Below are 21,805 nucleotides of genomic sequence, written 5' to 3' on the forward strand. Positions count from 1 at the left end.
TGCAGTGTTTCTAGTAAGATCTTACGTTTTCTAAGAAACTGCATAAGAATTAGTTAAAAATTGTATAGAAAATGATTTAAAAAAATACTAGTTAATCTTGGCAATGCTGTTCTTCCACCTACCTCCAGTAAGCGAAGCCATGAACATGAAGCCAGCACAGGGAGGAGGCTGAAAACTGGTAAGAAATACCATGGCTAATTTTAGAATCAGTTCCAGTCATGCAGTATGAAACATAGTAACAGTACATATAAAAGTACTAGCACACTTTTAAAAGATAAAACAATGTTTCAAATCAATCTTGATTTCAAAGATATTTTTAAAGTGCAAGACTAATAGTCTGTCAACTTCCTAAACAACCCCATGCCTCTGAAGATCACCTTCCTAGCTCATACACCAATCTCACGGGATTACCAGCTGCTGTTTTAGTAGTATCAGCCCCTGATGCAAGTCTATTTTCTGTTTAAGCCAGAAATGAGGGAGAAGAGAGGAACAATTCTGCAAATCAATAGCCGTTTAAAAAAACCCAATGAGGTGGAGGTAGCTTTTCTTTTAAAAAGTGAAAATTTGAACTGCTGTCTTGATGGCTGTGGCAGAGGGCATTTCCATAAACTTTCTTGTGTCTGTTATGGGTGGGGGTACACAACTTAAGAATAGCTTTAGCCTAAACTCTATTTGCACATAGCATGTTTCAAAACATGGCTTAATGCAATCACCGCATTGCGAGTCCAACGTGAAGGTGTCTTGGTCTGTCTCTGCTGCTCAGTCAATGACCTGTGCTTAGATCCAACTTAAACCCTGTGAACATGCAGGACAGGATGCATTTGCATTTTAGGATGGAGAAGTTGGGGGGAAGACTCTGCATCTGGATTCTGAACCAAGTTACAGTATTGGGTTTTTTTCTCTTGCTAGTCCTCAGGACGTGGCTGTCTTCTTGCAGCCCACAGAATTCTATTTAAACACTATGGTAAAGGTATTCTTTTGTAATGTAGTTTCTAATTTTAAGTTTTTTCAAGCATTTAAACTAAATTGTAAATGTTTGAAGCTCCAGGGGAGTGAATCTGTGCCATCTTTCCATTATTAAAGTCTTCAGACCCAGGACTGGACTTTGGTAACTATGTGTCAAGGCGGTGCCAGGAGATGCTGGGGCTTAACAGCGTTCCTGTTACTTAAGTGTGAGAGGGAAACAGTCCATGTTAAACACACTTCACACGAAGCATTCTTCTTAAATGCCTTGTAAAACAAATGAAACGCTGGTTAGAAACACATTCACCACTGCTGACCACACAGGTTTTTATATTTAATAGAAATTAAATTAGTAGCTTAATATACATAATGTGACACTTTCCAGTCCAGTAGCTTTCCAATTCTTGCTTTCAAGTCACAGAGCAAATACTGTACAAAAATGGTAACAAAGAGCAACCGAAGAGTAAACACTGTCACTAAAACACTGGACCCAGAAAGGCTAGGTTTATCTGGAGCTACACATGCCAAAGGATACATAATGATGGACCCATTGTGGTACAATCATGCATTACCAATGGATAAATATACTGCTGGCCCTGCACACACTGGTTCCTCCAGGGCCGGTAGCAGCATCCTGAACTGCAGAGCGGGCTGTTTTATCGTGCTCCGTAGCTGTAGTAGTAAGGTTCATCCGGGCGGTATCCATAAGCAGTTGCTGGGCGGCCGGGAACCCCTGGTGATTGACCAAATCCATCAACTCCAATGCTGCAAAAAAAAGAGGAGAGAGAGACTGTAGGTTTTTGTATGGTAGGGAAGGCGCAGTAGTGCTGGTGTCTCCAACTCTTCCTGCCACAGAGGTAATTTCGTGAGGCAACTTTGCAAGCCATCTTCTCCTTCTAGCCAGCACTGTTCTGTCTCTTGTTCCCTTGGTGGGAAAAGAAATGCTGCAGAGAAATCAACACAACTCCTGTCAAGGAAAGCTTTCAAGTCAAATAGAAATCCCAGAAGAGACAGAAGATGTTTCTTCTATCCTTTTATGGATTTACTAGTAAAGGACTTTACTTCTGTGCTTCAATTTCTCTATCTGTACATGAAAGTTAACGTCTTTCAGGAAAGGCTTCAAGCATGCTTCTTGCAAAGCCCACTGGTAACCCTGCCCTACACAGCACATCTGAATAATCTGATTTCCTTCCTTCAGTACATTTCTGAAGCCCCTGGGAAAATACCAGCTAGAAATGAGAAAGTGAGAATATCTGGCACAGCAACAACATAGTTCAGCAAAGAACAGTGTTTCTGGTGGGATACAAGATTGACAGCCAAATGGCAGAAAGAATTCATCATATACTGAAAAGCTATGTACTAATGAGACAGAATAATTCATTTTTCGCATAGAACAGCATCTTTTACACCTAAAGAGTCCCACAGCAATGAATTAGATACTAAAGCACAAGAACTGCGTAGGGAAAAGTGGCACATATTTCATGCTCAACAATAACTCTTATGCAGGAGGTAGAGGAAAAATGAACATTGCCTAAGATACTGGATTACTGCCTATTCATAGTTATGTCACTTTTTAACTTCCACTTCAGTAGAACGACAAATGGAAAAGGATTCTGATTTATTGTCTGACTAAAGATGCATTGAAAGGAGTTGAACTTCCCCTCTGAAGACTGTCAAAACACAAAGAACCAAAGTGCTTTTGGAGTGGGGAAAAGCTGAACCTCATTACTGCTAATTATACATATGGAACATAGGTTATGCAACAGTCAAGGCTGGGAAAGAATGACCCATCCAGAAGATGTACAATGGGTGGGCCCCAGGCCCTGGCTCAGCAAAAAGCTGGCACTGCTGAATCGGTTGGACTGAAAGGGCTCAGCTGAAGTGGTGGGGGACGATGCCCATCACTCTGTCCCTGCAAAGATACTTTCCTTGGATTGTGCCTCCGTGAGGTCCTAGAAACAGATCCTTGGTACCTGGTTTCTCAGGAAGCTAGTTCACTCATGAGGTATTCTGATAATCATGTGAAGGTGGCAGATCTGAGGCTGATTTTTGTCCTCTGAGAGTGAGAGGACACAGTCAGCAAGCCAAACTGCAGAGAAAATAATTCTGTTTCACCTGAATGTATCTTGAGAAACACAGCACCCTGAAAGTGCTTTGCTGTTTCCACGTCTGCCTGTCCGTATTTGAATTGGCAGTGCCCCTGTCTCATAACTCGTACCCAAAGCCATCAGTCTGACCTTAAAGGCTGATCAGTCCCTTCAGCATGGCAAAGAGAAGCAGAGTAGATGTGGTGTACCCTGTAGCGTTGCAAAGCTATGTGAACACATGCCTCTAGCTCCACACCTTCCTCCGGGCACCCATTCCTTCCTGGATCCACTCCAAAGTCCTATTACTCTTTTCCAAGCCCATTATGAAATGAGCTGGTGACCTCTGAGGCACCTTCTCCAGGTCCCTCCTTTGTACCTGGCAAACAACAGCTTTCTCATTAGCAGGCTTGAAGCTTTAAAAGACTCCTGGAAGAAGGGATTAAGAGAAATCCTGTTACTTTGTCTGTATCTAACTCTCATCTCCAGAAACACCAAACCCTGCACTCACCTTAGTCAGCAGATGGTCCCCGCGTCTACCACTGTTACTGATTTGTAATATGCAAAGGGATTAGACAGACAGACCTCACATGGGCTGCCGTTAGGTATAGCTTTCTGAATGTAGGCCACAAAGCTCTTCCAAACAAGCCAACAGGGACCTAGCATGAAGCTGACCAATTTGTTTAGCAGTTCAGAAAACAAACAAGTTGAATAACTACTGTAAAACAATGCTGATTCTTTAAGAGAGTTCTTTCAGTACTGTTAGTATTAGGAGTTAGTAACATACTAAAAGAAGGCATAGTGGGATTTGGAAGTGCAGAGTCCAGTTTTGTTGTGCTACTGTTAAGTTCCCAGTTATACCACACATGTGTAACACTGCAGAGAAGCAGGACCCTTTAAGGCTACCTTTAAACTCAGGAATTCCATTGCTTTCTTCCAAAGCTCCTTAAAGCATCTACGGTTGATTTATAATGAAAAAATATTTTCACAGAAAATGCTTTTCCAGGTTTATCTTTCAATTTTTTTTCTGTTAGTGTAACAGCATTAGTTGTGGATAAGTTGGTTTTATTACTAATATGGTAGAATAGGGGCTCTTTGCATTCCTCCTAACTACTGAAAATTTCATTCTGGAAAGATGTTGCAGGTGACTGAGTAGGCTGAGAGTCCTATATGCAGGGAGGCTGCTGACTGCAAGCCAAGCTAGTAGGGGCCATGCCTTGGCTTACAGGGGAGACAACAGTAGCCATCCTCAGGTCTACTGTGGCAGAGAGGGTCACAACAAATGCAGCAGCCGGAGACGTGTCCTGAAGCAGGACTTTCTTCTTAAATGTAAATGTGGCTTCTCTTGGTGCTGCAGAGTTTCAAGAACTTCTTTTGGTCACTCCATTAGATACTCCCAAACTAAAACATTGGGTTTTTGGGGGGTGAGGTGTAATAACGACACCGAGCCACGAGGTGGCAATGGGTCTCTATCACTGCAGGCAGAGCTTTCCCAGCTACTTCCAGTTTAGTAATCCTTATTCAAAGAACTTTTAAATGTATTTAAATTGATAACGAAAGCAGGGAAAATATGGTTTCAATCACATTCTCAGCAAATCTTTTTTTTTTCATGTATTTTTTTAATAAATGTGTAAGTAATTAGGTAAAGAGCCCTAGAGTTTAAACTTTGAGGAGTATCAGTTATTTCCAAATGGTTTAGACATATGTTAGTGTCCTGAAGAAAACTGGAAGAGATGGATCAGCTGATAACTGCTTTGGACAGTTAAAAAAAAATAAAAAGAAAGGAACAGAAAATCACATTAAAACACCTTGATCAAATCACCACTCTCTCCTATCTAAATATTTCTCTTAAGTAAATGAAGGCTTGTCCATGCTTCAAAAAAAAAAAGCTGGCTTCATTTTTACATGTTAGTGCTCTTGAAACATACCAGCTTTGCCTATTCGATTGTTTGCGCTGGCAGCCCATAGCAAAAAGCTTGTCCTCTTAGTTGAAGGAAAGGCTATTGAACACAGGAGGTAACTGAGGGGTAGAGCAACAAAACAGCAAACGCGTCTGGAGACTGAAGTCTGGCTTACTCATGAGGCTGGCAGGCCAAGGGCAATGACTCTGCAAGAATAACCTACAGAGGTGGAGACAGGCGTTTAAAAACCAAGGCCTGATGAATCCTTGCCACTTCTGCCAAGAACAGCAGAAGGGTAGAGCCAGGAAAGATGGTAGCTTTTCGGCTGTAAACACTTGTTGGGTAATGATTGGCCTGAGATCATGATTTGTGCCATGTGTTCTTAGATTTATACTAGCAATCAATTTCAAAACTTGCTCCTAGGAAAAACGTGTTATTGGCCTTATTTTCACAGCATCTACAGGGAAACACAGTGCTCAGCAGAGCATGTATCAGCCTGTCTTCCTAAAAAACTTAGGCACACACGAGCAACAATACTCGTCCCCGAATTAGTATTTTTTGCTCCTGTTAGTCAGCCCTGTTCAACTAGGTACCTAGCAGAAGTGCATGCAATCCCTGTAGTTGTAGAGTGGATACAGATCACGCACCACCACAACCAACTCCTCAGATAAATGACTTATGCCATTACCTTAATCTGCAAGTTAAGGCAGTTTTGTTTCACAAAATTACACGCATGCACACAGAGATTGGTGCTTGCTAACCACGTCGTCAAAGCACAACTGTTTTCTTGTGCAAAGTTTACCACCACGCCTGGAGCTGATGGAGTTAAACAGTGAACAGCACAGCTAATTACTATGTACTGCTAACCTCAGTTGCTGGTTCATTTTGAGACCCTTTAAAATATGAACCGTGTATTTTACCCCTATGCACTCTCTTAATGATTTGTTTTTTTTAGACTGAAATCACTTCCAGCCATCAGTTATACTCATGGTCTCTACACATGCACTTCTCCAAGCACAAATATTTTTTTTTCCTATTGGTCTGCCAGCCCCTGTCAGAGCAAATTTCACTTTAAACTAAATGCTATGATACTTAAAACCTCTTGGATTACTCAGGCTGCTAGTGTGATCTATGACCTTCCCCAAATGACAGCTGAACTTTCCAATTTGCTTGTACTGCTGGGGAACTGAAGAACACATGCTGAAGAGGAAAACGTTCCTGATGTGCATGAGTGAGGAGAGATTTCTTAACAGCTCTGCTTATTGATACTTACTCTGATTCACAACATCCAAATTAATATGCCCATCTAGGATCCTAGGTGTCCTGACATAATTTAAAATGTAAAGATCAATTGTGTCCCCCCTCACAGCAGGAAATGCGAGCCAGCATCCCACTGTGTCCACAAAATACTTACTTTCCTTAACTCCCTTCTGTGTCCAGAGCCTCAGAGACTAGATAGGCTTTGTGGTGTGTCTGGAAGACTTGGCAGCCTCAGACAGGGAGCACTCTGCCAGCAACCCTCTGCAGGGGTTCCTGTTCGGGTATCTTTGCTGCTTGTGAGTGCACAGTACAGGAAGAGAGGCTCTTGAGCTTAGTCTGAACTAGGGTAATTAGCACCTGGATGCAGACTGACCATGGAGCAAAGCTGCTTTCTTTAAGTTTTCCTGATGTGATAGACACCTGAACCTGTCCACACTAGCATTCACACTGTTACTAGTGCTGGTGCTGACAAGTTGCTCTAAAACAGGTACTAATTCCTCCAGCATAAGCAGAGCCTCAGAAAGGCAAGTCCCAGGTCACTGGGGAAATTCTTGGTCAAAACTAACCCCTTCAAGTCCAACTGGAAATCCCCTGGTAGGATGCATGGATCTCAGAGCAATCCCAGCAAGAAACATTGCTTGAGAAACAGGCCTGCACATTCACAAGAGGCATGAAGCAGCATGGCAAGAATCATACCAGACTGTACTGTAAAAGACTGACTGCCTGTGCAGGTGAAGGTGGCCCAGGAAAAGAGTCTTCACCTTAGAGGGTGAAATACCAGTTTAGGAGCTTACAGGCTTTAGGGCCCAAATTTCACCCTTTTCAGCTTATCAGTTTCATGGTTGGAAGCCCAAAATGAAAGCACCCTGAAATCACTGCCCACTGAAAATGAAATCCAAGCTAAACACATGTGGTGCTTCCACCACAGCCATGATTTCAGCTACATTTCTTTTCCTCTTAAACCTGTTCTAAAACCCTGTCAATCCTCCCTCCTTACTCTGCATCAACAAGGCTTATACCAGCCTCATGTCCGAGAGACTCTCAAGCTAGTCACTGGGGATACAAGTTTTATAATTTTATTAAAATAAAATCTGTTTTATTAAAAAAAAATCTATAAATTTATAATTCACTAGGTCCTCTGACCTTGGTAAGACCAGGCAAACACTACTTACAGCTCTCAACTCATCAGCAACCCTACCACCTCCTAAAGAAGGAATCACACTCAAAGTTCTCCATGTGCTCAAGTGAGCTGTTGAGAGGGTTTGTTTGCAGGCATAAATGTACAGCCCCTGCTTACACACATGGCACCTCTTCTTGCTGCCATTGATCACACCTGCAGCTTTGCAAAACTCCTCCTGAGCATCAGAGAATGAGGTTTGAACCAGAAGGTTTTGGAGCATCCTTCAAAAGCCTGACATCAGTACAGTTCATAGCAACCCCTGTTTCCTCTGTACCCTCTTCCTTTATACACCTTATATTATTGTTTCTAAAAACCACTGTCTTCACTCTCAAAACATCCCCCACCTCACCCCAGGCAGGCACTCAGAATTTTGTGCAGCGCATCCTTGAAGTCCTAATGTTCCCCTTCTGTCAATCTACTTGTGTGTGACAGCACTGTTGATAACATATGGTACGGTTACCATCCCATATTGCCTTATAAACTCTCATGCCATAAACCCCTGTAATCTATAATGCTGTATCAAGTTCCTGTGTATAACAGACAAAATGAGTTATGTTCAGATGAATACCGAAGGCTATATTTTTCCCTCAGGAGGTACCTAAGCCTTAGAAATGGTGCACCAGTCTCTAATCTCGAGACAAGGACAGAATTATAACCTGTACAACTGAGATGCAGTTTATTGTTTATACTTGCCAACAAGAGACACAGGAGTTTGCAGCAGCAAAGTCTGTATTTTTTCCTCTCCTCTCAGTGGCTTTTTTTTTTCCCCCTAACGTGTTGGATGAAAGGTGTTAGTCTGTAGGTCTGAGACAACGCCTGTAGTGCAGGGCAGTATTATCACATATGGGATGCGGCAGAGGCTGCAGTCCTGCTAGCTAGATTAGGAGATTGGTTAGCAAATGCTGTAGCTCCCTCCCTCCGCAGGTTTCCTCTGCGTAGAGGCCAGGGAAAGGCAGGCAGAGATGTATGGAAAGGCAGGGGGAGCTGGGGGCATCCAGGCTTTGACTCACTGTACAGTGAGGATTCAGGCATGGTGTGCATCCAAGCACAGGAGGTGGGAAATGTTTTTTAATTCCACAGAACAAACACAGACCTCCAGCTTCTTAAATTATCTTTGGGTAAGAAATAGTTAGCTAATCCTCTGCAGGTACCAGCTAACCACCACATGTTAACCAAGGCTCAAAGCCTGTGAAACCCATGAACTCTTTGGCCTTTCTGCTGATGCTCACTGTCAGTTAAACACTGGATGGGATACCATTTTCGTAACACCAGTCATGAAAGAGTGGAGGGCATCAGAAAGTGGCATAAAGCTGGTTGCTCTTCCCCTTGCTTAGAGTCTAGCGATTGAGAAGATGATCCTATTTACTTCTACGTGCCAGCTACCTCTGGTTTTGCTTCACTGACCATAAATTTTGTCTTTCAGAGCAAGAGCACAAACCATGGGTCATAGAGAAACAGCATACAACTGAGAAGCCTTAGAAAACACAATGTTTCTTTTATATAATATCCTGTAACTGTAGATTCTCCCACTACTGGTAATGACGTTAAACTATAAACCACAAGTCTCTTAAATTCTGCCTCTCATGGCCCCAACTTTTTCTCCCCTATCTGTGAAGCTGTTTCTTCCCATGCTTTCTATCCCTCAAGCTCAAGTGGGAGGGGAGTTTTGTGGCAGGGACTGTGACTGTACCAAGTCCATCTCTACGTTAGCATTGAATAGTAATGTTCCTTAAATAGTAATACTGTATCTGCTCAAAAGATAGAAAATGTCAGAATGAACCTGTGCAATAATACTTTAGCTCCCTTGTGCACCATGATACAGCTTTTATGGATATGATCATGTCTCTCCTTCCATGTGATTCAGCTTTCTTCAGTGCACTGAATGACTTAAAGTTTCCAGTTGCTTCTGGACTTGGTGCCCAGTTGTATCTCAGCACAATACTGCTGTTTCTGCCATTTAATTATAAACAAATGCAAATCTGACAATTGTGGAGAAATGAGTACTGCATCTTCTGCGTCAGGCTCCAGCTATGCACCAAGCAATAAGCATGCCAAAATTCACTGGTGGGGAGGCAGTGTTTAAAAATATATATTTCCCAACTGAATAGTAAGAAAGCACTGAACTAAAAACAAATTACCTTGCTTAGCCAAATTCAGTAAGAGCCTTGCTTGAAAGCCATAGAGCTTGCCATCCCAGCTCTGTGAAAGCAGCCTGGGACTTGGGCTCAGTTTCTTGCTCTGTCAGTTACCTGCTGTGTGATCCCGGGCAAGTTGCTCCTTTTCTCCATGACCTCAGTTTCCCAGATGGAGTATCGAGAGAAAAAACACCCCAAACATTAAAGACATCAAGTGACAAACTACAGTAGTGAGAAGACTCAGATTAGACTGACAGAGATAGAAAAGACTTTTGCTTATTCTGTAACACCCCTCAAAGAAGGAAAAAAAGAGTATTTCTGATCAGCTAGAAAGGCAACAAACTGAGAATACAGCCAGGGGGCAAAATAGCAACTCAAGAACTCAAGTTGTTTCATATAGCTGTCTTGTTTCTTCAAAGGGCATCGGGATAACCTCACTAGCATTCCCTCACCCAGGCTCACAGCTCCACCATGCAGATGGGAGTTTCTCAGCTATTCTGTACCGGATTTGTTAGAAGGTCAAGTGCACAGTCAGACCTGGAATGGAAACTAAGAGTTCTGACTTTCCATTATAAGCCTGACAGAAACATCTCCTGTGCTGTTGGCTCAACAACTGGCCAAATCCACTGATTAGATACATCCATTTCTTAAAAATTAAGAACTAAAACAAAAGAGCCCTGAGGAGCAGGCAATAAAAAGCAAAGAAGATGTCCTTCCCTCTCCCTCCCTTCTTGCACAGTCCACATTATGTCAACTCCATAAATTGAAGAGCGCGTTGCCTTATTAATATAACTAGTAATACGTCTGGCTTGGGAAGGTTTCAAGCATCTCTTTTACTGAGCTCCAGCAATGTCAGTGTTATGTTGGGTACAGAAGCTTCAGCCAGCAGCCTGAGCAGAGTAGAGTAAGATCCTGAAGTGGCAACTTCATAGAGGTGACTGGTGTCACTGACTAGATCAGCTCAGGATCTGGTCCACATCTTCCACAGGCTTCTGACTAGACTTCCCGTTTCCAGATGAGAAGTGTTTCTTGTTTCCTGTGCTAGATTACAGAGCAGGGTCACTGTAAAACGTACTCTGAGATAAACAGCTGAAGTGGAAATGCAAGTTTTCAGTGCCCGGCATTGAAGCACTCATAGCTGAAGAATTATTCCTTTAATTATTTATACAAGCTCCTCAAGTCCAAGCACTGCCACTTGGCTCTGTGCTTCAATAAAAATGGGGAAAACAGTTCCCTCTTGTGCACAAATACCCAGAAAAGCCATGCCAACAGGTTACTGGCTGATAGTCGTGCTGTCTCCAGGGCTCAGCACCAAGAACCAGGCAACTCAATGTGGATGATAATCCAGATGCTGGAGGGAAGGAGGGAGGGAGAGTCAAAAAATCTGTTCTGCTTTGACTTACAGCTGCAGCCAATAAAAGCTTTCAAAGTCTCTTCTGAAAGTTAACATTACTAGGGGATTTGCAGTGTTCACTACAGCGTACACAGCAAATGCAGTTGGAGTGTTATTACTGATGAATAAACTTTAAATATTTTTTACCACCATAGATGATTGTCCAGATTTCAACCGCTTTTATATATCAACACAGGGCCCTAGTGAAATCTCATCAAAATCTATCCCAAATCAGTGATGATTTTAGTGTAAACCAAGAAGGAAGTAAATCTCAATGTCTCTCACTGCTTGCTTTCTTAGGTCTAACACTGGATATATTAGGGAACAAACCAGATACAAATACAGATGTGGAACATTTTCTTGGAGATCTATACCTCGGAGTAGCATTATTATGTAAAAATTTCAACTTTAATTAAATGAACGAAAAATAAAATGTTTCCAAGCTAAAGGTTGGGCAGGGAGTCTTGGAAAAAGTAAAACTTAAAAAGCTCAAAACCCAGAAGGCAAATAAACTCTCTAAACTAGAAGTTGTTTTTTTTTAAACCATGAGATTTTAAAAAAAAAAGTTTTCCGGAGGGAAGAGAAAAGGGTGGTTCAGTCATCATACTTGAATAGCTGAAGCAGATAAAGACAGATTGAGAATCAAATTTTAGAATCAAAACAATTTTAACTATTTGGCAAAGAAATTAATTTGATAGGTTACATTAATTTTTATACTAGAGACTTGTTCGCAGCACACATTCAGTTCAGATAATAACCATAAGAAATATCCCACTGATATGCGGGACATTTTGAAACTACTCATTATAGGTTTAATTTTGAATCCTGTAAGCATGCTTATACATAGCATACAAAACACCCTTCACTTTATTATAGTTTTAAATCTTTCTTCCAGGTCTGGCCTTGCAACGACTTGTCTTGATAAAATAGGTTACTTGAAAAAGGAAAGCTCAATAAAATGAATTACAAAAACAACAAGATTAAACTGATTGTGCTGTTTTTGTACAGTGCAGCTGAATTCTGCAAATATGCTGCTGGCTGTGGTTTGGCATTTAACAGCATGCGATCAGTGAGAAGGAGGAAATTTTATTCTCATTAACTGTTGCAGATTTACTGCAGTGAAAAAGGGCTATGTAACCTGAGAAGTGACAGAATGGAAAGATCAAAGCAGCAGTCTGGAAACTAAATAAACCTTCTGGCTACTTCCTGCAAGGAAAATTCACTCTGGCAATGTAAAACAGAGTCCAGTTAAAAACTACTCTCAGTTTTATGAGCTGTCACAGCAGCTTGAGTGGTTTGGACCAGTCAAGTTTAGAACATTATATTTCCTTGTTTTTGTCTCAGATACTTCTGTAAGCAGTTTTATAGTTTCTTTTTCTTTTTTTTTTTTTTTTTTTTAAAAGAGAAAAATAAAATATTCTTTTCTTTTGGTTGAAATCGAGAAGGTCACAGCTAAACTCATTAAAAACAAGCAGGTCTTCATTTGCACATTCCATTCCCGTTTACTACGTTTTAATATTTTACTTTGAGATTTATAAGCAATGTACATTTGCTTTAATAACTCTTCCGCATTCTGTTCACTTATTGTTTAATATAAGTGCAAATCAGTTTACAGAGCCCAGATGGCTTGTAACCAGGGAGCCAGTCTATTCCTAGTAGCACATCTGGAGGGACTAAGAGCAGCAGACAGAACGTGGGAATTAATTAATGTTACATTTCAGAAGAGACAGACCCAGGTTTGGGGGATTTTTTGGTAAGATATTCCAAAGGACTTGAGCTAACTCCTACAGCATTTCGGTATTCTTTTAAAATTCTTAATAGCCACCTAAAGCATGTCGGTTAAATGAGGCCAACTGCAGGTGGAATATAGTAAAATAAAAAGCAACTAAACAAATGTAAAAGAAGTGACTGCAAGTGAAAGAGGTCCAAGTATCCTATATTCCAAAAGAGCTGAAATGCATTAAAACCTCAATGCTAACTCTCTTCCCAAACAGCATCTGCAACTTGCTGAAAAAATTGCACCTTTAAAATATTCCCAAGCAAGCTATTTCATCTCTTAGCATACTAGTGTAATTGTTCAGAGCAATTAAACAGCTCTTACAGTAAATGAAACAAGTGCAACATGATCCTTCATTACAGACCACACACCTTGGAGAGGTGGTGTGGTCCGGTCACTGGGGCACTGCGAGAGCAGTCAGGAGAGCCACTGCTCTACTCTAGGCTCTGGCACCTGACTTTGGATGAGTAACTTCTCTTCTCCTTGCCTTTGGTTCCCTGCCTGTCTTGACTATCAGCTCTTTGGGGCAAGGACTGCGTGTTGCACTGCGGACATTGTCTGCTTGTTGGGGGATACAAGGAGAGCTGCTTGGAAGCTTCTCCTGATACAGTCTAAGAACAGAATAATAATAAATAAGCACCCAAGCACATAAAAAAAAGTTGCTGTATATAGAATACTGGATGTGAAGAATATTGTCCTCATCTGGATATTCCCAAGTTACAGGCAGTGCTGGGCCCTAATCCTTTAGTGGTGCAGTATGCACAGATCTCCAAATCCTGGGAAAAACCTCATTGATGAATATGGGTCAGAGAAAAATCTTATTCCCCTTGAATAATCAGACTCCTGGTCTTCAAAAATGCTACAATAACTGTCCACATCATAACAGCCTAATTTGATCAAATACATATTAGTGACACCTAAACTGGATTATAATATGATCAGGTTGCAGTATTTAATTTCTATAAACATGGCTTTGAGAAGACAGTATGAAAAAAACTAATAAAGGTGACAGCTAGCAGGGAATATGACCACTACCTAAAAAAACAGGGAAAGGAAAGAGGTAACTCTAGTTTAGTACTGGTGCAGAAACAAATTATTATAAACTAGACACGAAGAAATTCAAGCTCGCATTCAAAAGCTCTTAGTGATGAAGCACTCATGTTCTGGAAGCACCACTCCCACATTTAAGTACTGAAGGAAAATAACTATACAGGGCATTTTGATTTAGGCCATGATCCAGGATCTGAAGAAATCAAATGAAGTCTTTCAATAAGCTTGTCCCAGACTGCGATCAAAACCCTCTAAAAGGCAGCAGTTCCTGCTTCCTTATTACTATCTTTTAGATGCGAGATCTTAATTCCAAGCATATGCACCACCTGAACAGGCATTGATGAACAAAAAGAAACTTACCTGCCTGTTTCACATGAATAGTCAGTAAATGCTGTATTGTCCAAATGAGAAGCGTGCTTTATCTCTGTTATGTCAAGCCATATAGAGCCATACCAGAAATTTGGTGCAATCCTTGTAACCATATTCAGTTTAACTTCTTTAAAACTAAACATGTAGGCAGTTAGGACAACAGACTATGATAAAAAAAAAGATATGACTCTGCTACCACTAACAACATTTTTGTGGGATTAAAAACAAACAACCCCCTTATTTGTCTCCAGAAACTTCACTGGTTCTGGGCTTCTCTTTAAGGCCTTTTCAAATTCGTTTCAGTGGGATTTACAATTTGCTAGTACTGATGTGTGATAAACTAATAAAACCTGCCTACAAGGTTATAGGCCCAATTTACTAATAAAACCTAATTCGATTCTCTTGGGAAATGCAAATTAAATAGTGTCCAAATGGTAGAAGCTGAGTACAACTCTGCTGAACATACTGCAAAGGCAAAAAAGTGGTGGTTTTTTTTAAAATAAAGTATGGAAAAGAAAAAGTAATACACAGAACTGTAAGAAATATCACTACAGTAAAATGTTTGAAAGTAGAATCATATTGTGATAATAATTTACACCCTATTAGCTTTTCTTTCCATTAATTAAAAGATCTTATATTCACTATATGTCCACCTCTAAGACAGGAAAGCATTACTGCCTCTATTCAAATGATGAGGAAAGAAAGATGTGGATACTTTCAATTCTACTGTAGCACAGACCCCACATGAGAATATGTTTTTTATCTAAGCTAATCTTTCCAAGAACCATGAAACAAAGTTTCTTCTGCCACTGATGGCTGTAAAGGGTTGCCGGAGGCAGCTCACTTTTACTGTCTACTGATGTATTAGTTTTTCACCTTCAAAGATAGCCTGCAAGATGGCACTTAGCTACTGAAAGCTGGGAAGGGAATGTTCAAACTTCTAAATAAACTGTGCGTATTACTGAAAATACAACATGGATGAGAAATACTCCATAGCAGGGTCACCAACTCCTTCAGTCCTTTCCTTAGGAAGAAGGTTCTTTATATCAGCAATATAACCTGTAGGGTTTAGAGACTAAAGCAAGGAAGAGATGAAATCCTAACTTCAATGCTTGAGAAGTACAACATGTGACTGCTTTTAGCAAATCTAATTGAAGATAAGGATCTGTATGGAAGATAGCTATAAATGTCGATGTAGGATATAAGTTACAAGTACAACCATTTAAAAAACATTTTGATAAACATTCACAAAGTGAGCATTTGCCAGCACCTGATGCAGTTCCTGTACCTGACCTGAACAGGAGCTATTCAGCTGTGAGTTCACACCACATTGCAGGAGTCAACAGGAATAGATGGCTACAGACCTAGGTCTTTCCCCATGAAAATTCACATCTGATTTTCATCAGGGTACCCAAGAAAAAAAGCCTGTGGATATGACTATTCTTGCCATTCAGTGTGGACTTTTAGCACATGCAGACATTCCATGTGGGTAGCTTAGCTAGAGATAAGCTAAGTCACAGTAACAGTCTTCCCTGTGCTCCCACCAGGACCTACGGCCATGTATTAAGTTACTGAAGCCCACATCACCGCAGTTTCCATCAACTCAAGACACAACAGTTTGGTTATGCATGCCTATACTTGCCAACAACAGACACAGCTTAACTGAAGTCAACGCGCAGCAGCCTGCAAGGCCCTGGCTCCGTATACTTAGGTCACAAAATAGCACAATGACCTGCCATGGCAAAAAGAAGAAATGCAGCTACAGTTTTAGGCTGTAAATCGAGGCAAGAGGAAAGATGTTCCACCAAGGACAGAGACAGACAGTCACCCCATAAAACGGGTTTTGTTTTACATGCCAAACCTCACTGCTTCCTGGGAAAAAGCTTCAATCAGATCTCTGTTGAGAGGAGATGCGAGCACACACGCCAGGAACAAGCACACACAGAGAAATGCCTTGTCCTAGTGAAAATGAAGATTGTGCAATGGCAGCTCTGCTACATTTTGTAACGAGGTTAAAGGATTCTGTACTGGAGAAAACTTCCTCGGGAAGAAAAAAAAAAAAAAAAAAAAAAAGAAGTTTTGGCTAGCTCCAGCATTCCTAACTATTAATCTTTCTAAAGCTACAGACAGAGAGGATTTGAGAACTCCAATGAAGATATTAACAAAAAATTGGCTTTTGCACTTAAAGTTTGTACCATTATCTAGTTACAGCTAGGAAAGGTTAAAAAGTGGTCTCTTCCCCAAAGGGTGAGAAAAATACTGTGGATATCTCTATTATAAGATATTTAGCCATCACTATTATGTTTGTGTCTTAAAGTAATTAGTCTCTAGAAGGTGATTAAAATTTGATAAATGACCATAGATTCTTGAAGACGTCTTTCAGCTGGTCTTTATCCCTTGCAGCTCAGACACTAAGCTGTCATCACATTAGCCAAAAGGTGAGGGATTTTTTTGTTTGCTACAATCATAAAACTTTCACTCTATATTAAGAGTTATCAGAACCAGGAGCCTTGAATACAGATTTTAATAACAGATGAAAATTTCAAATCTATGCCTAATGCCCATCTGCTTCTGGAAGACAGTAAGATGATTCAAAGCTGGTAATGTAATCACAAAAGTCTTTTCCTAGCCAATGAAAAAAACCTGGATACAAGCTGTCAAAACAACCTCCTCAGCCATGTATTTTCTGCTGAATGGAAAACATACCTTACGATCTGTTTGCATTCTGTTCCAAACTCTTGAGGAAAACAAGAGATGCTGTTTATGTATTTTATCACCTCTTCTGTGTACATTATATTCTGAAATAATTCTATTTATAGACATCATACACAACAGTACAATCCACTAAGAATATAGTTCAGAAATAAGAGCTGTAAACTATAGCTGCAAAACACACAAGCTAGATTACCAGAAACAAAAGTATTTCTATTTCTAATAACGCCTTGGGTTCCTAAAGTGAGGGTGGCAGTATTAGAAAAATGCCAACTTTCCAGGTCTTCACTTATGTGCTGCTTCTCCTTTACATTGACAAGTACCAGAAACAACATTATCCCTTGCTTCCCTTCAAAGTTGTTCTGTACTTAATGATGCAGGAATTGATCGTGCAAGATAGCATTCTCAACTCTTGACAGTAGTCCGTACTCTAGGTTTCAAAGGAAAGTCCAAGAAACCTTGTGAAGGGAACGCAATGTCTTTGAAAAATGCAGCCCCTAAGATACTCCACTTAATTCGCCAGACCTATAGATGTTCTTACTGCTATACTATTACTTCATGTTTCCCTCTTAGAAAATTATGGGGGCGAACACCCCTATGTGCTAACCCAGTAAGTGCAGGTGCCTATAAATACCTTCACTTTTTTAAACTCCTGTTTTACTCGACTTCAAAAAAAGGACTTCCCTACCCACCTAAGACTGTGCAGCAGGTCTAGGTATGTCGGTCCAGTGACTCCTGGGACAGTGACTCCACAGGAGATGGTTGTGATATTCCTGCTGGGTTACAAGAAAGTCAACCATTTCATCGATTGCACATCTGGATACGGCTGCTGCTCCAATTCCCCTCAATTCTCCTGAATATAACATGGTGGAACTGCAATGGCAGAGGCTGCCCCGGACCTCTGCTAGAACTAGCATCCTACAACCAAGGAAGCACATGGTTTTCACTATCTGCTCAATGCAGTATAACTGGTATAACAATCTGATATATGGCAGCTGGTGTGGGCTGAGCTCCCTTGCACTATTATTAAATATTGCTTACAGTGAAAATCTTCAAGGCGACTTGAGTTTGGTTGTGGTCCTTGAAAACCTCTCCTCACAAACCCATTTCTTTGGCTCCAAAAAATGAGGTTGATGATCAGAACACACTTAAGCCCTGGTAATGCACTGGGGGCACCAACACTAGTTCAACACTAGCTCAGCTTCTCAGTAACATGCAGGCACTAAAAAGGTGAGTCTTTCTGGCAGACTTGTTAGGCTCTCTTGGAGGCAAGGGGAAGTCCTGATCCAGTCTGAGCACATTGCAAGGATAGGAAATAAACTCAGAGAAATTAGAGATGTAACATATCCTAAGTCTTCCTCATAGGAATGCAGAAAGGAGAAGAAAGGATTAGATATTCAAAGTTGAATAGCAAGAAGTCAGCTCATGGTTGTCACCTACCTCAAATTTCACAGGGTGGTCTTAAATGATGGAAAAGACTCCTTCAGAACTCACCCCATTGCTTAGCAAACAACTGTTTCTATTAAAGAATTAAAAAGCCTAATATAAAAGGCCAAGACCAGAAGACAGAGGCAGAACAAATAAATGTATAACAAAGTATAACAAATGAAAAGACAAAAAAATATGCATCTACTCACTATTAGGCCAACTCTCTCTGAACTCACAAAAAATGTTACTATTAACTGACTTGCTAGTTGTCTATGCAAATCATAACTCAGCTTTCTTCAAAAAAGTTTCCAAAAACACATTCAAATATTAATAATAGAAAAATGAACCATTTTTATAACAAAAATCTTGATTTATTAAAAACTGGAACTGGTTAAAAATAAATCCTTGACATAAGGTTCTTGTTAGCTTTAAACTGTAAGCATAAAAAAACCCTAGAATTATGTTTTGGTATGGATGAAATGTACACTATATAACACATAAAAAGAGCCTTGACTTGCTGCTATTATTTTTAATTAGGCTCTCTAGCACGTATGGTTTTACCTTCCAACACCAATTCAAATTTGGGAAAAGGGAGGGTCTGACTCTCCAAACTCATGGGACTGGCAATTCCATGGCTCATGCCTTGGAGCACTAATGCATTTTACATTAGCTCTAAGCATCAGGAAATCCTGGCTTCTGGTGCCAAGTAGTTCAAAACGATAATGATACACATCTGAAAACTAGGATTCGCCGTTCGACTGCCAGTATCTATTCTATCAAACAATTCAGTCCTGCTCTGTTGCAAATAGGACAGAACATTTGCAGCAGTCCACACTGTTTCAAATTAGACTGTGTGTCTGGACTGCAGATAAATCCATGGAGCAATCATCTCGAAAAAAAGTCTTCCTAGAAAACAGAATTCTAATGAGAAATCTGAATATTTACAGAGGCTATCATCAACGGGCAATTACCAAGTTTGTCGTTAGCCAAACTGCAGTTTTCTCTGTTTCTTTCTTGAGGTGAGCCTCCAAAATGCCTTGAGACATTACAAGAAAATTCTACAAATACTTAATTTAACTAAGTATAACACCAGATATATTTTGCTACTCATTTTAGTAGCAAAGTTGTATTCCAACTTGGAATACAATCAGATTAAAAAGCAGCTTACTAATGTAGCTCCCTGATAAGGGATTGAAATTTGAGGTTGAGTGATCTACTTTAACTTTTACCCAAGGACACTCAAGATTTTTTTTTTCCCAGATGAAAGCTTTCTGGCAAAACAAGAGCATCTTGACTGGGGCTATATCTAAGTTCACTGGAAACAAAGGAGTCTGCAAGCTTCACCTTACACACCTTTCCCCCCACCTCCAGCGGGGGCATGAAGATGATTGGGACCACATACCCACACAATGGTCTGGTTAACACAGAAATCTGTCATCTCCTGGGCTGTATGTCTATTTTAAAGTTGAAAATGGTAAGTCACATAGTAAGACTCCAAGAGTAGCATATAACTCATACTTCCCTCAGTTTCTCTATCACCTGCATGCTCCGAAACAGAGGTTGCGCATTTGGAAGCTATCAGCGCCAGTATCCCCTTCCCAAACATAGGCTCCACGCAAAGGGTTACACACTAATCTGAACTTGATCCTTACTGACTATAAACAGTTCCTTTTTTTCAACAGGATCCATCTCTTAAGTCCTACTTTTTTCCCTGATCTGAGCATTTTAGTTTTTCTAATTTGTTCTTAAAAATGTTACTACCATTCCACCCTTGCTGAACGTTCAGCTTTCTGGTGTATCACAGGTAGCATAAACACACAAGTGTAACTGTCCACTGCCCTTTAACAATTAAAAGAAGCTAAAGTAAGGGAGAAAAAAAAAAAAATCTTTTTTTGCTTCAGCTGTACATACTGTGAGTTACTCATATTTTACAAAAGGTGACTAAAGTTGTAAGTGGTGAAAATAACATTCTTCCTTTGGAAAGAAACAACTTCAACCGCAGGGCTGGGCATGTCCAGATAGCATCCTGTTCAAGTGAATTCTGTACCTTGACTGTAAAGTGTTTGAAATATTTCCTGCTAATGAGTGCACATAATTCATGCTCTATAAAAAGGCATTTCCTAAACGCTACAGGATCTATGAAGATTTCATTCTTTGAAATGAGTCTTTTCTATTTTGAACTCGTGGGAGACGTCTACTCAGAAATTCAAACAGGAACAGATTGCTAACATTCAGAGAAGGAGAGGTCATTGACAAAAGGGGAATTCAGAGAAACATCTCCCAAAAGTCAAGCCGACATCTTTTGCTCATCTAGCAAATTTTCAAAGTAAGCGCCATCAGTAATCTAACTGAGAATATCTTGGGAAGACTTAGGTTAAGGGGGAAAAAAACAAAAAACCAAACCCACAGAAATAGTTTTGGCAGCTGAGAAACTTATTTGTAAAAATTTAAGACTATTGGAAACAAAAGTCTTCTAGGTAATCAGCATCTCAAGCCTCTCTCTAGCTATTTCCCAACAACAATGTCTGAATAGTATTTGAGTAATTGTCATGATGTGTAGTTAGTCGTGTGTTCTAGTTTTACTTTTCTATTCTGCAGCTTCTGGAAAGCTGTGATGTATTACAACACATGTTAATATGTTAAAAGAAACATGTAATTCAGAAGACAGACTAGAACTGCTTTTTCAGTGTAAACCATTTGCACTCCTGTAAGGGCAAAAATTCTTGAACAACCCAAATGAAGCCCTATAAAGAAACCTGAACAGCCATTGTTGGATTATATGCATTCTTTACAAACAGCAATTTACCTGCTAGAGAAGGGATGCTGCCCAACGAGGTCTCCATTCTGAAGATGGTAATCACTGAAGAAATCCGGACTCACCGCTCCATCGGGGGCTATTAGGCCATCTATAAAAACAAGAAAGATACAGTGACTGTATGAAGGAGCATGACTTCAGGGCAAGTGGGCAACACAACCTGTGCTGGTTTGTCTTAGGAATTCATTAGCAACTTGCAGTATTTCTGGGAGGAATGTCAAGCAACAATAATACTGAAAAACAGCAACTTCAATTACAAAAAACCTTACTGGGACTCCAAGTAGCTCAGCCTACTGCCCTGAAAAAAGCTGTACCTAAGAAATATTCTCTTACCCCTTCTTCCTCAGGCCTGTAAAGGTTACATCAAGACCCATCTTGTCTGACTGTCCTGGTTTCGGCAGGGATAGAGTTAATTTCCTTCCTAGTAGCTGGTACAGTGCTGTGTTTTGGATTTAGGGTGAGAACAATGTTGATAACACACCAATGTTTCAGTTGTTGCTAAGTCGTGTTTACACTAGTCAAGGACTTTTCAGCTTCCCATGCTCTACCGACTGAGAAGGCTGGAGGTGCACAAGAAGCTGGGAGGGGGCACAGCCAGGACAGCTGACCCAAACTGGCCAAAGGGACATTCCATACCATGTGACGTCATGCTCAGTACATAAACTGGGGAAAGCTGGCCGGGGGGGCCGCTGCTCAGGGACTGGCTGGGCATCGGTCGGCGGGTAGTGAGCAATTGCA

The 21,805-nt window shown here is 40.6% G+C and overlaps 1 protein-coding gene across 2 annotated transcripts in view; it reads right to left on the reverse strand.

Moving 5' to 3' along the window:
• Window positions 1-1,269: 1,269 nt before the first annotated feature.
• KIFAP3 (kinesin associated protein 3) overlaps window positions 1,270-21,805 on the reverse strand; it is a 71,823-nt gene continuing 51,287 nt past the window's right edge. For both annotated transcript variants that reach the window (XM_019470490.1, XM_009273292.2), the window contains 2 exons: window positions 21,059-21,158; window positions 1,270-1,728 (listed from right to left, as the gene is read on the reverse strand). In XM_019470490.1, coding sequence (XP_019326035.1) covers window positions 1,620-1,728; window positions 21,059-21,158 — 209 coding nt within the window. In that variant the 3' untranslated portion in view covers window positions 1,270-1,619. The remainder of the gene's footprint in view (window positions 1,729-21,058; window positions 21,159-21,805) is intronic.

Source organism: Aptenodytes forsteri, unplaced genomic scaffold (assembly GCF_000699145.1).
Source record: "Aptenodytes forsteri isolate BGI_AS27 unplaced genomic scaffold, ASM69914v1 Scaffold95, whole genome shotgun sequence".
In the NCBI taxonomy this organism is placed as follows: domain Eukaryota; kingdom Metazoa; phylum Chordata; class Aves; order Sphenisciformes; family Spheniscidae; genus Aptenodytes; species Aptenodytes forsteri.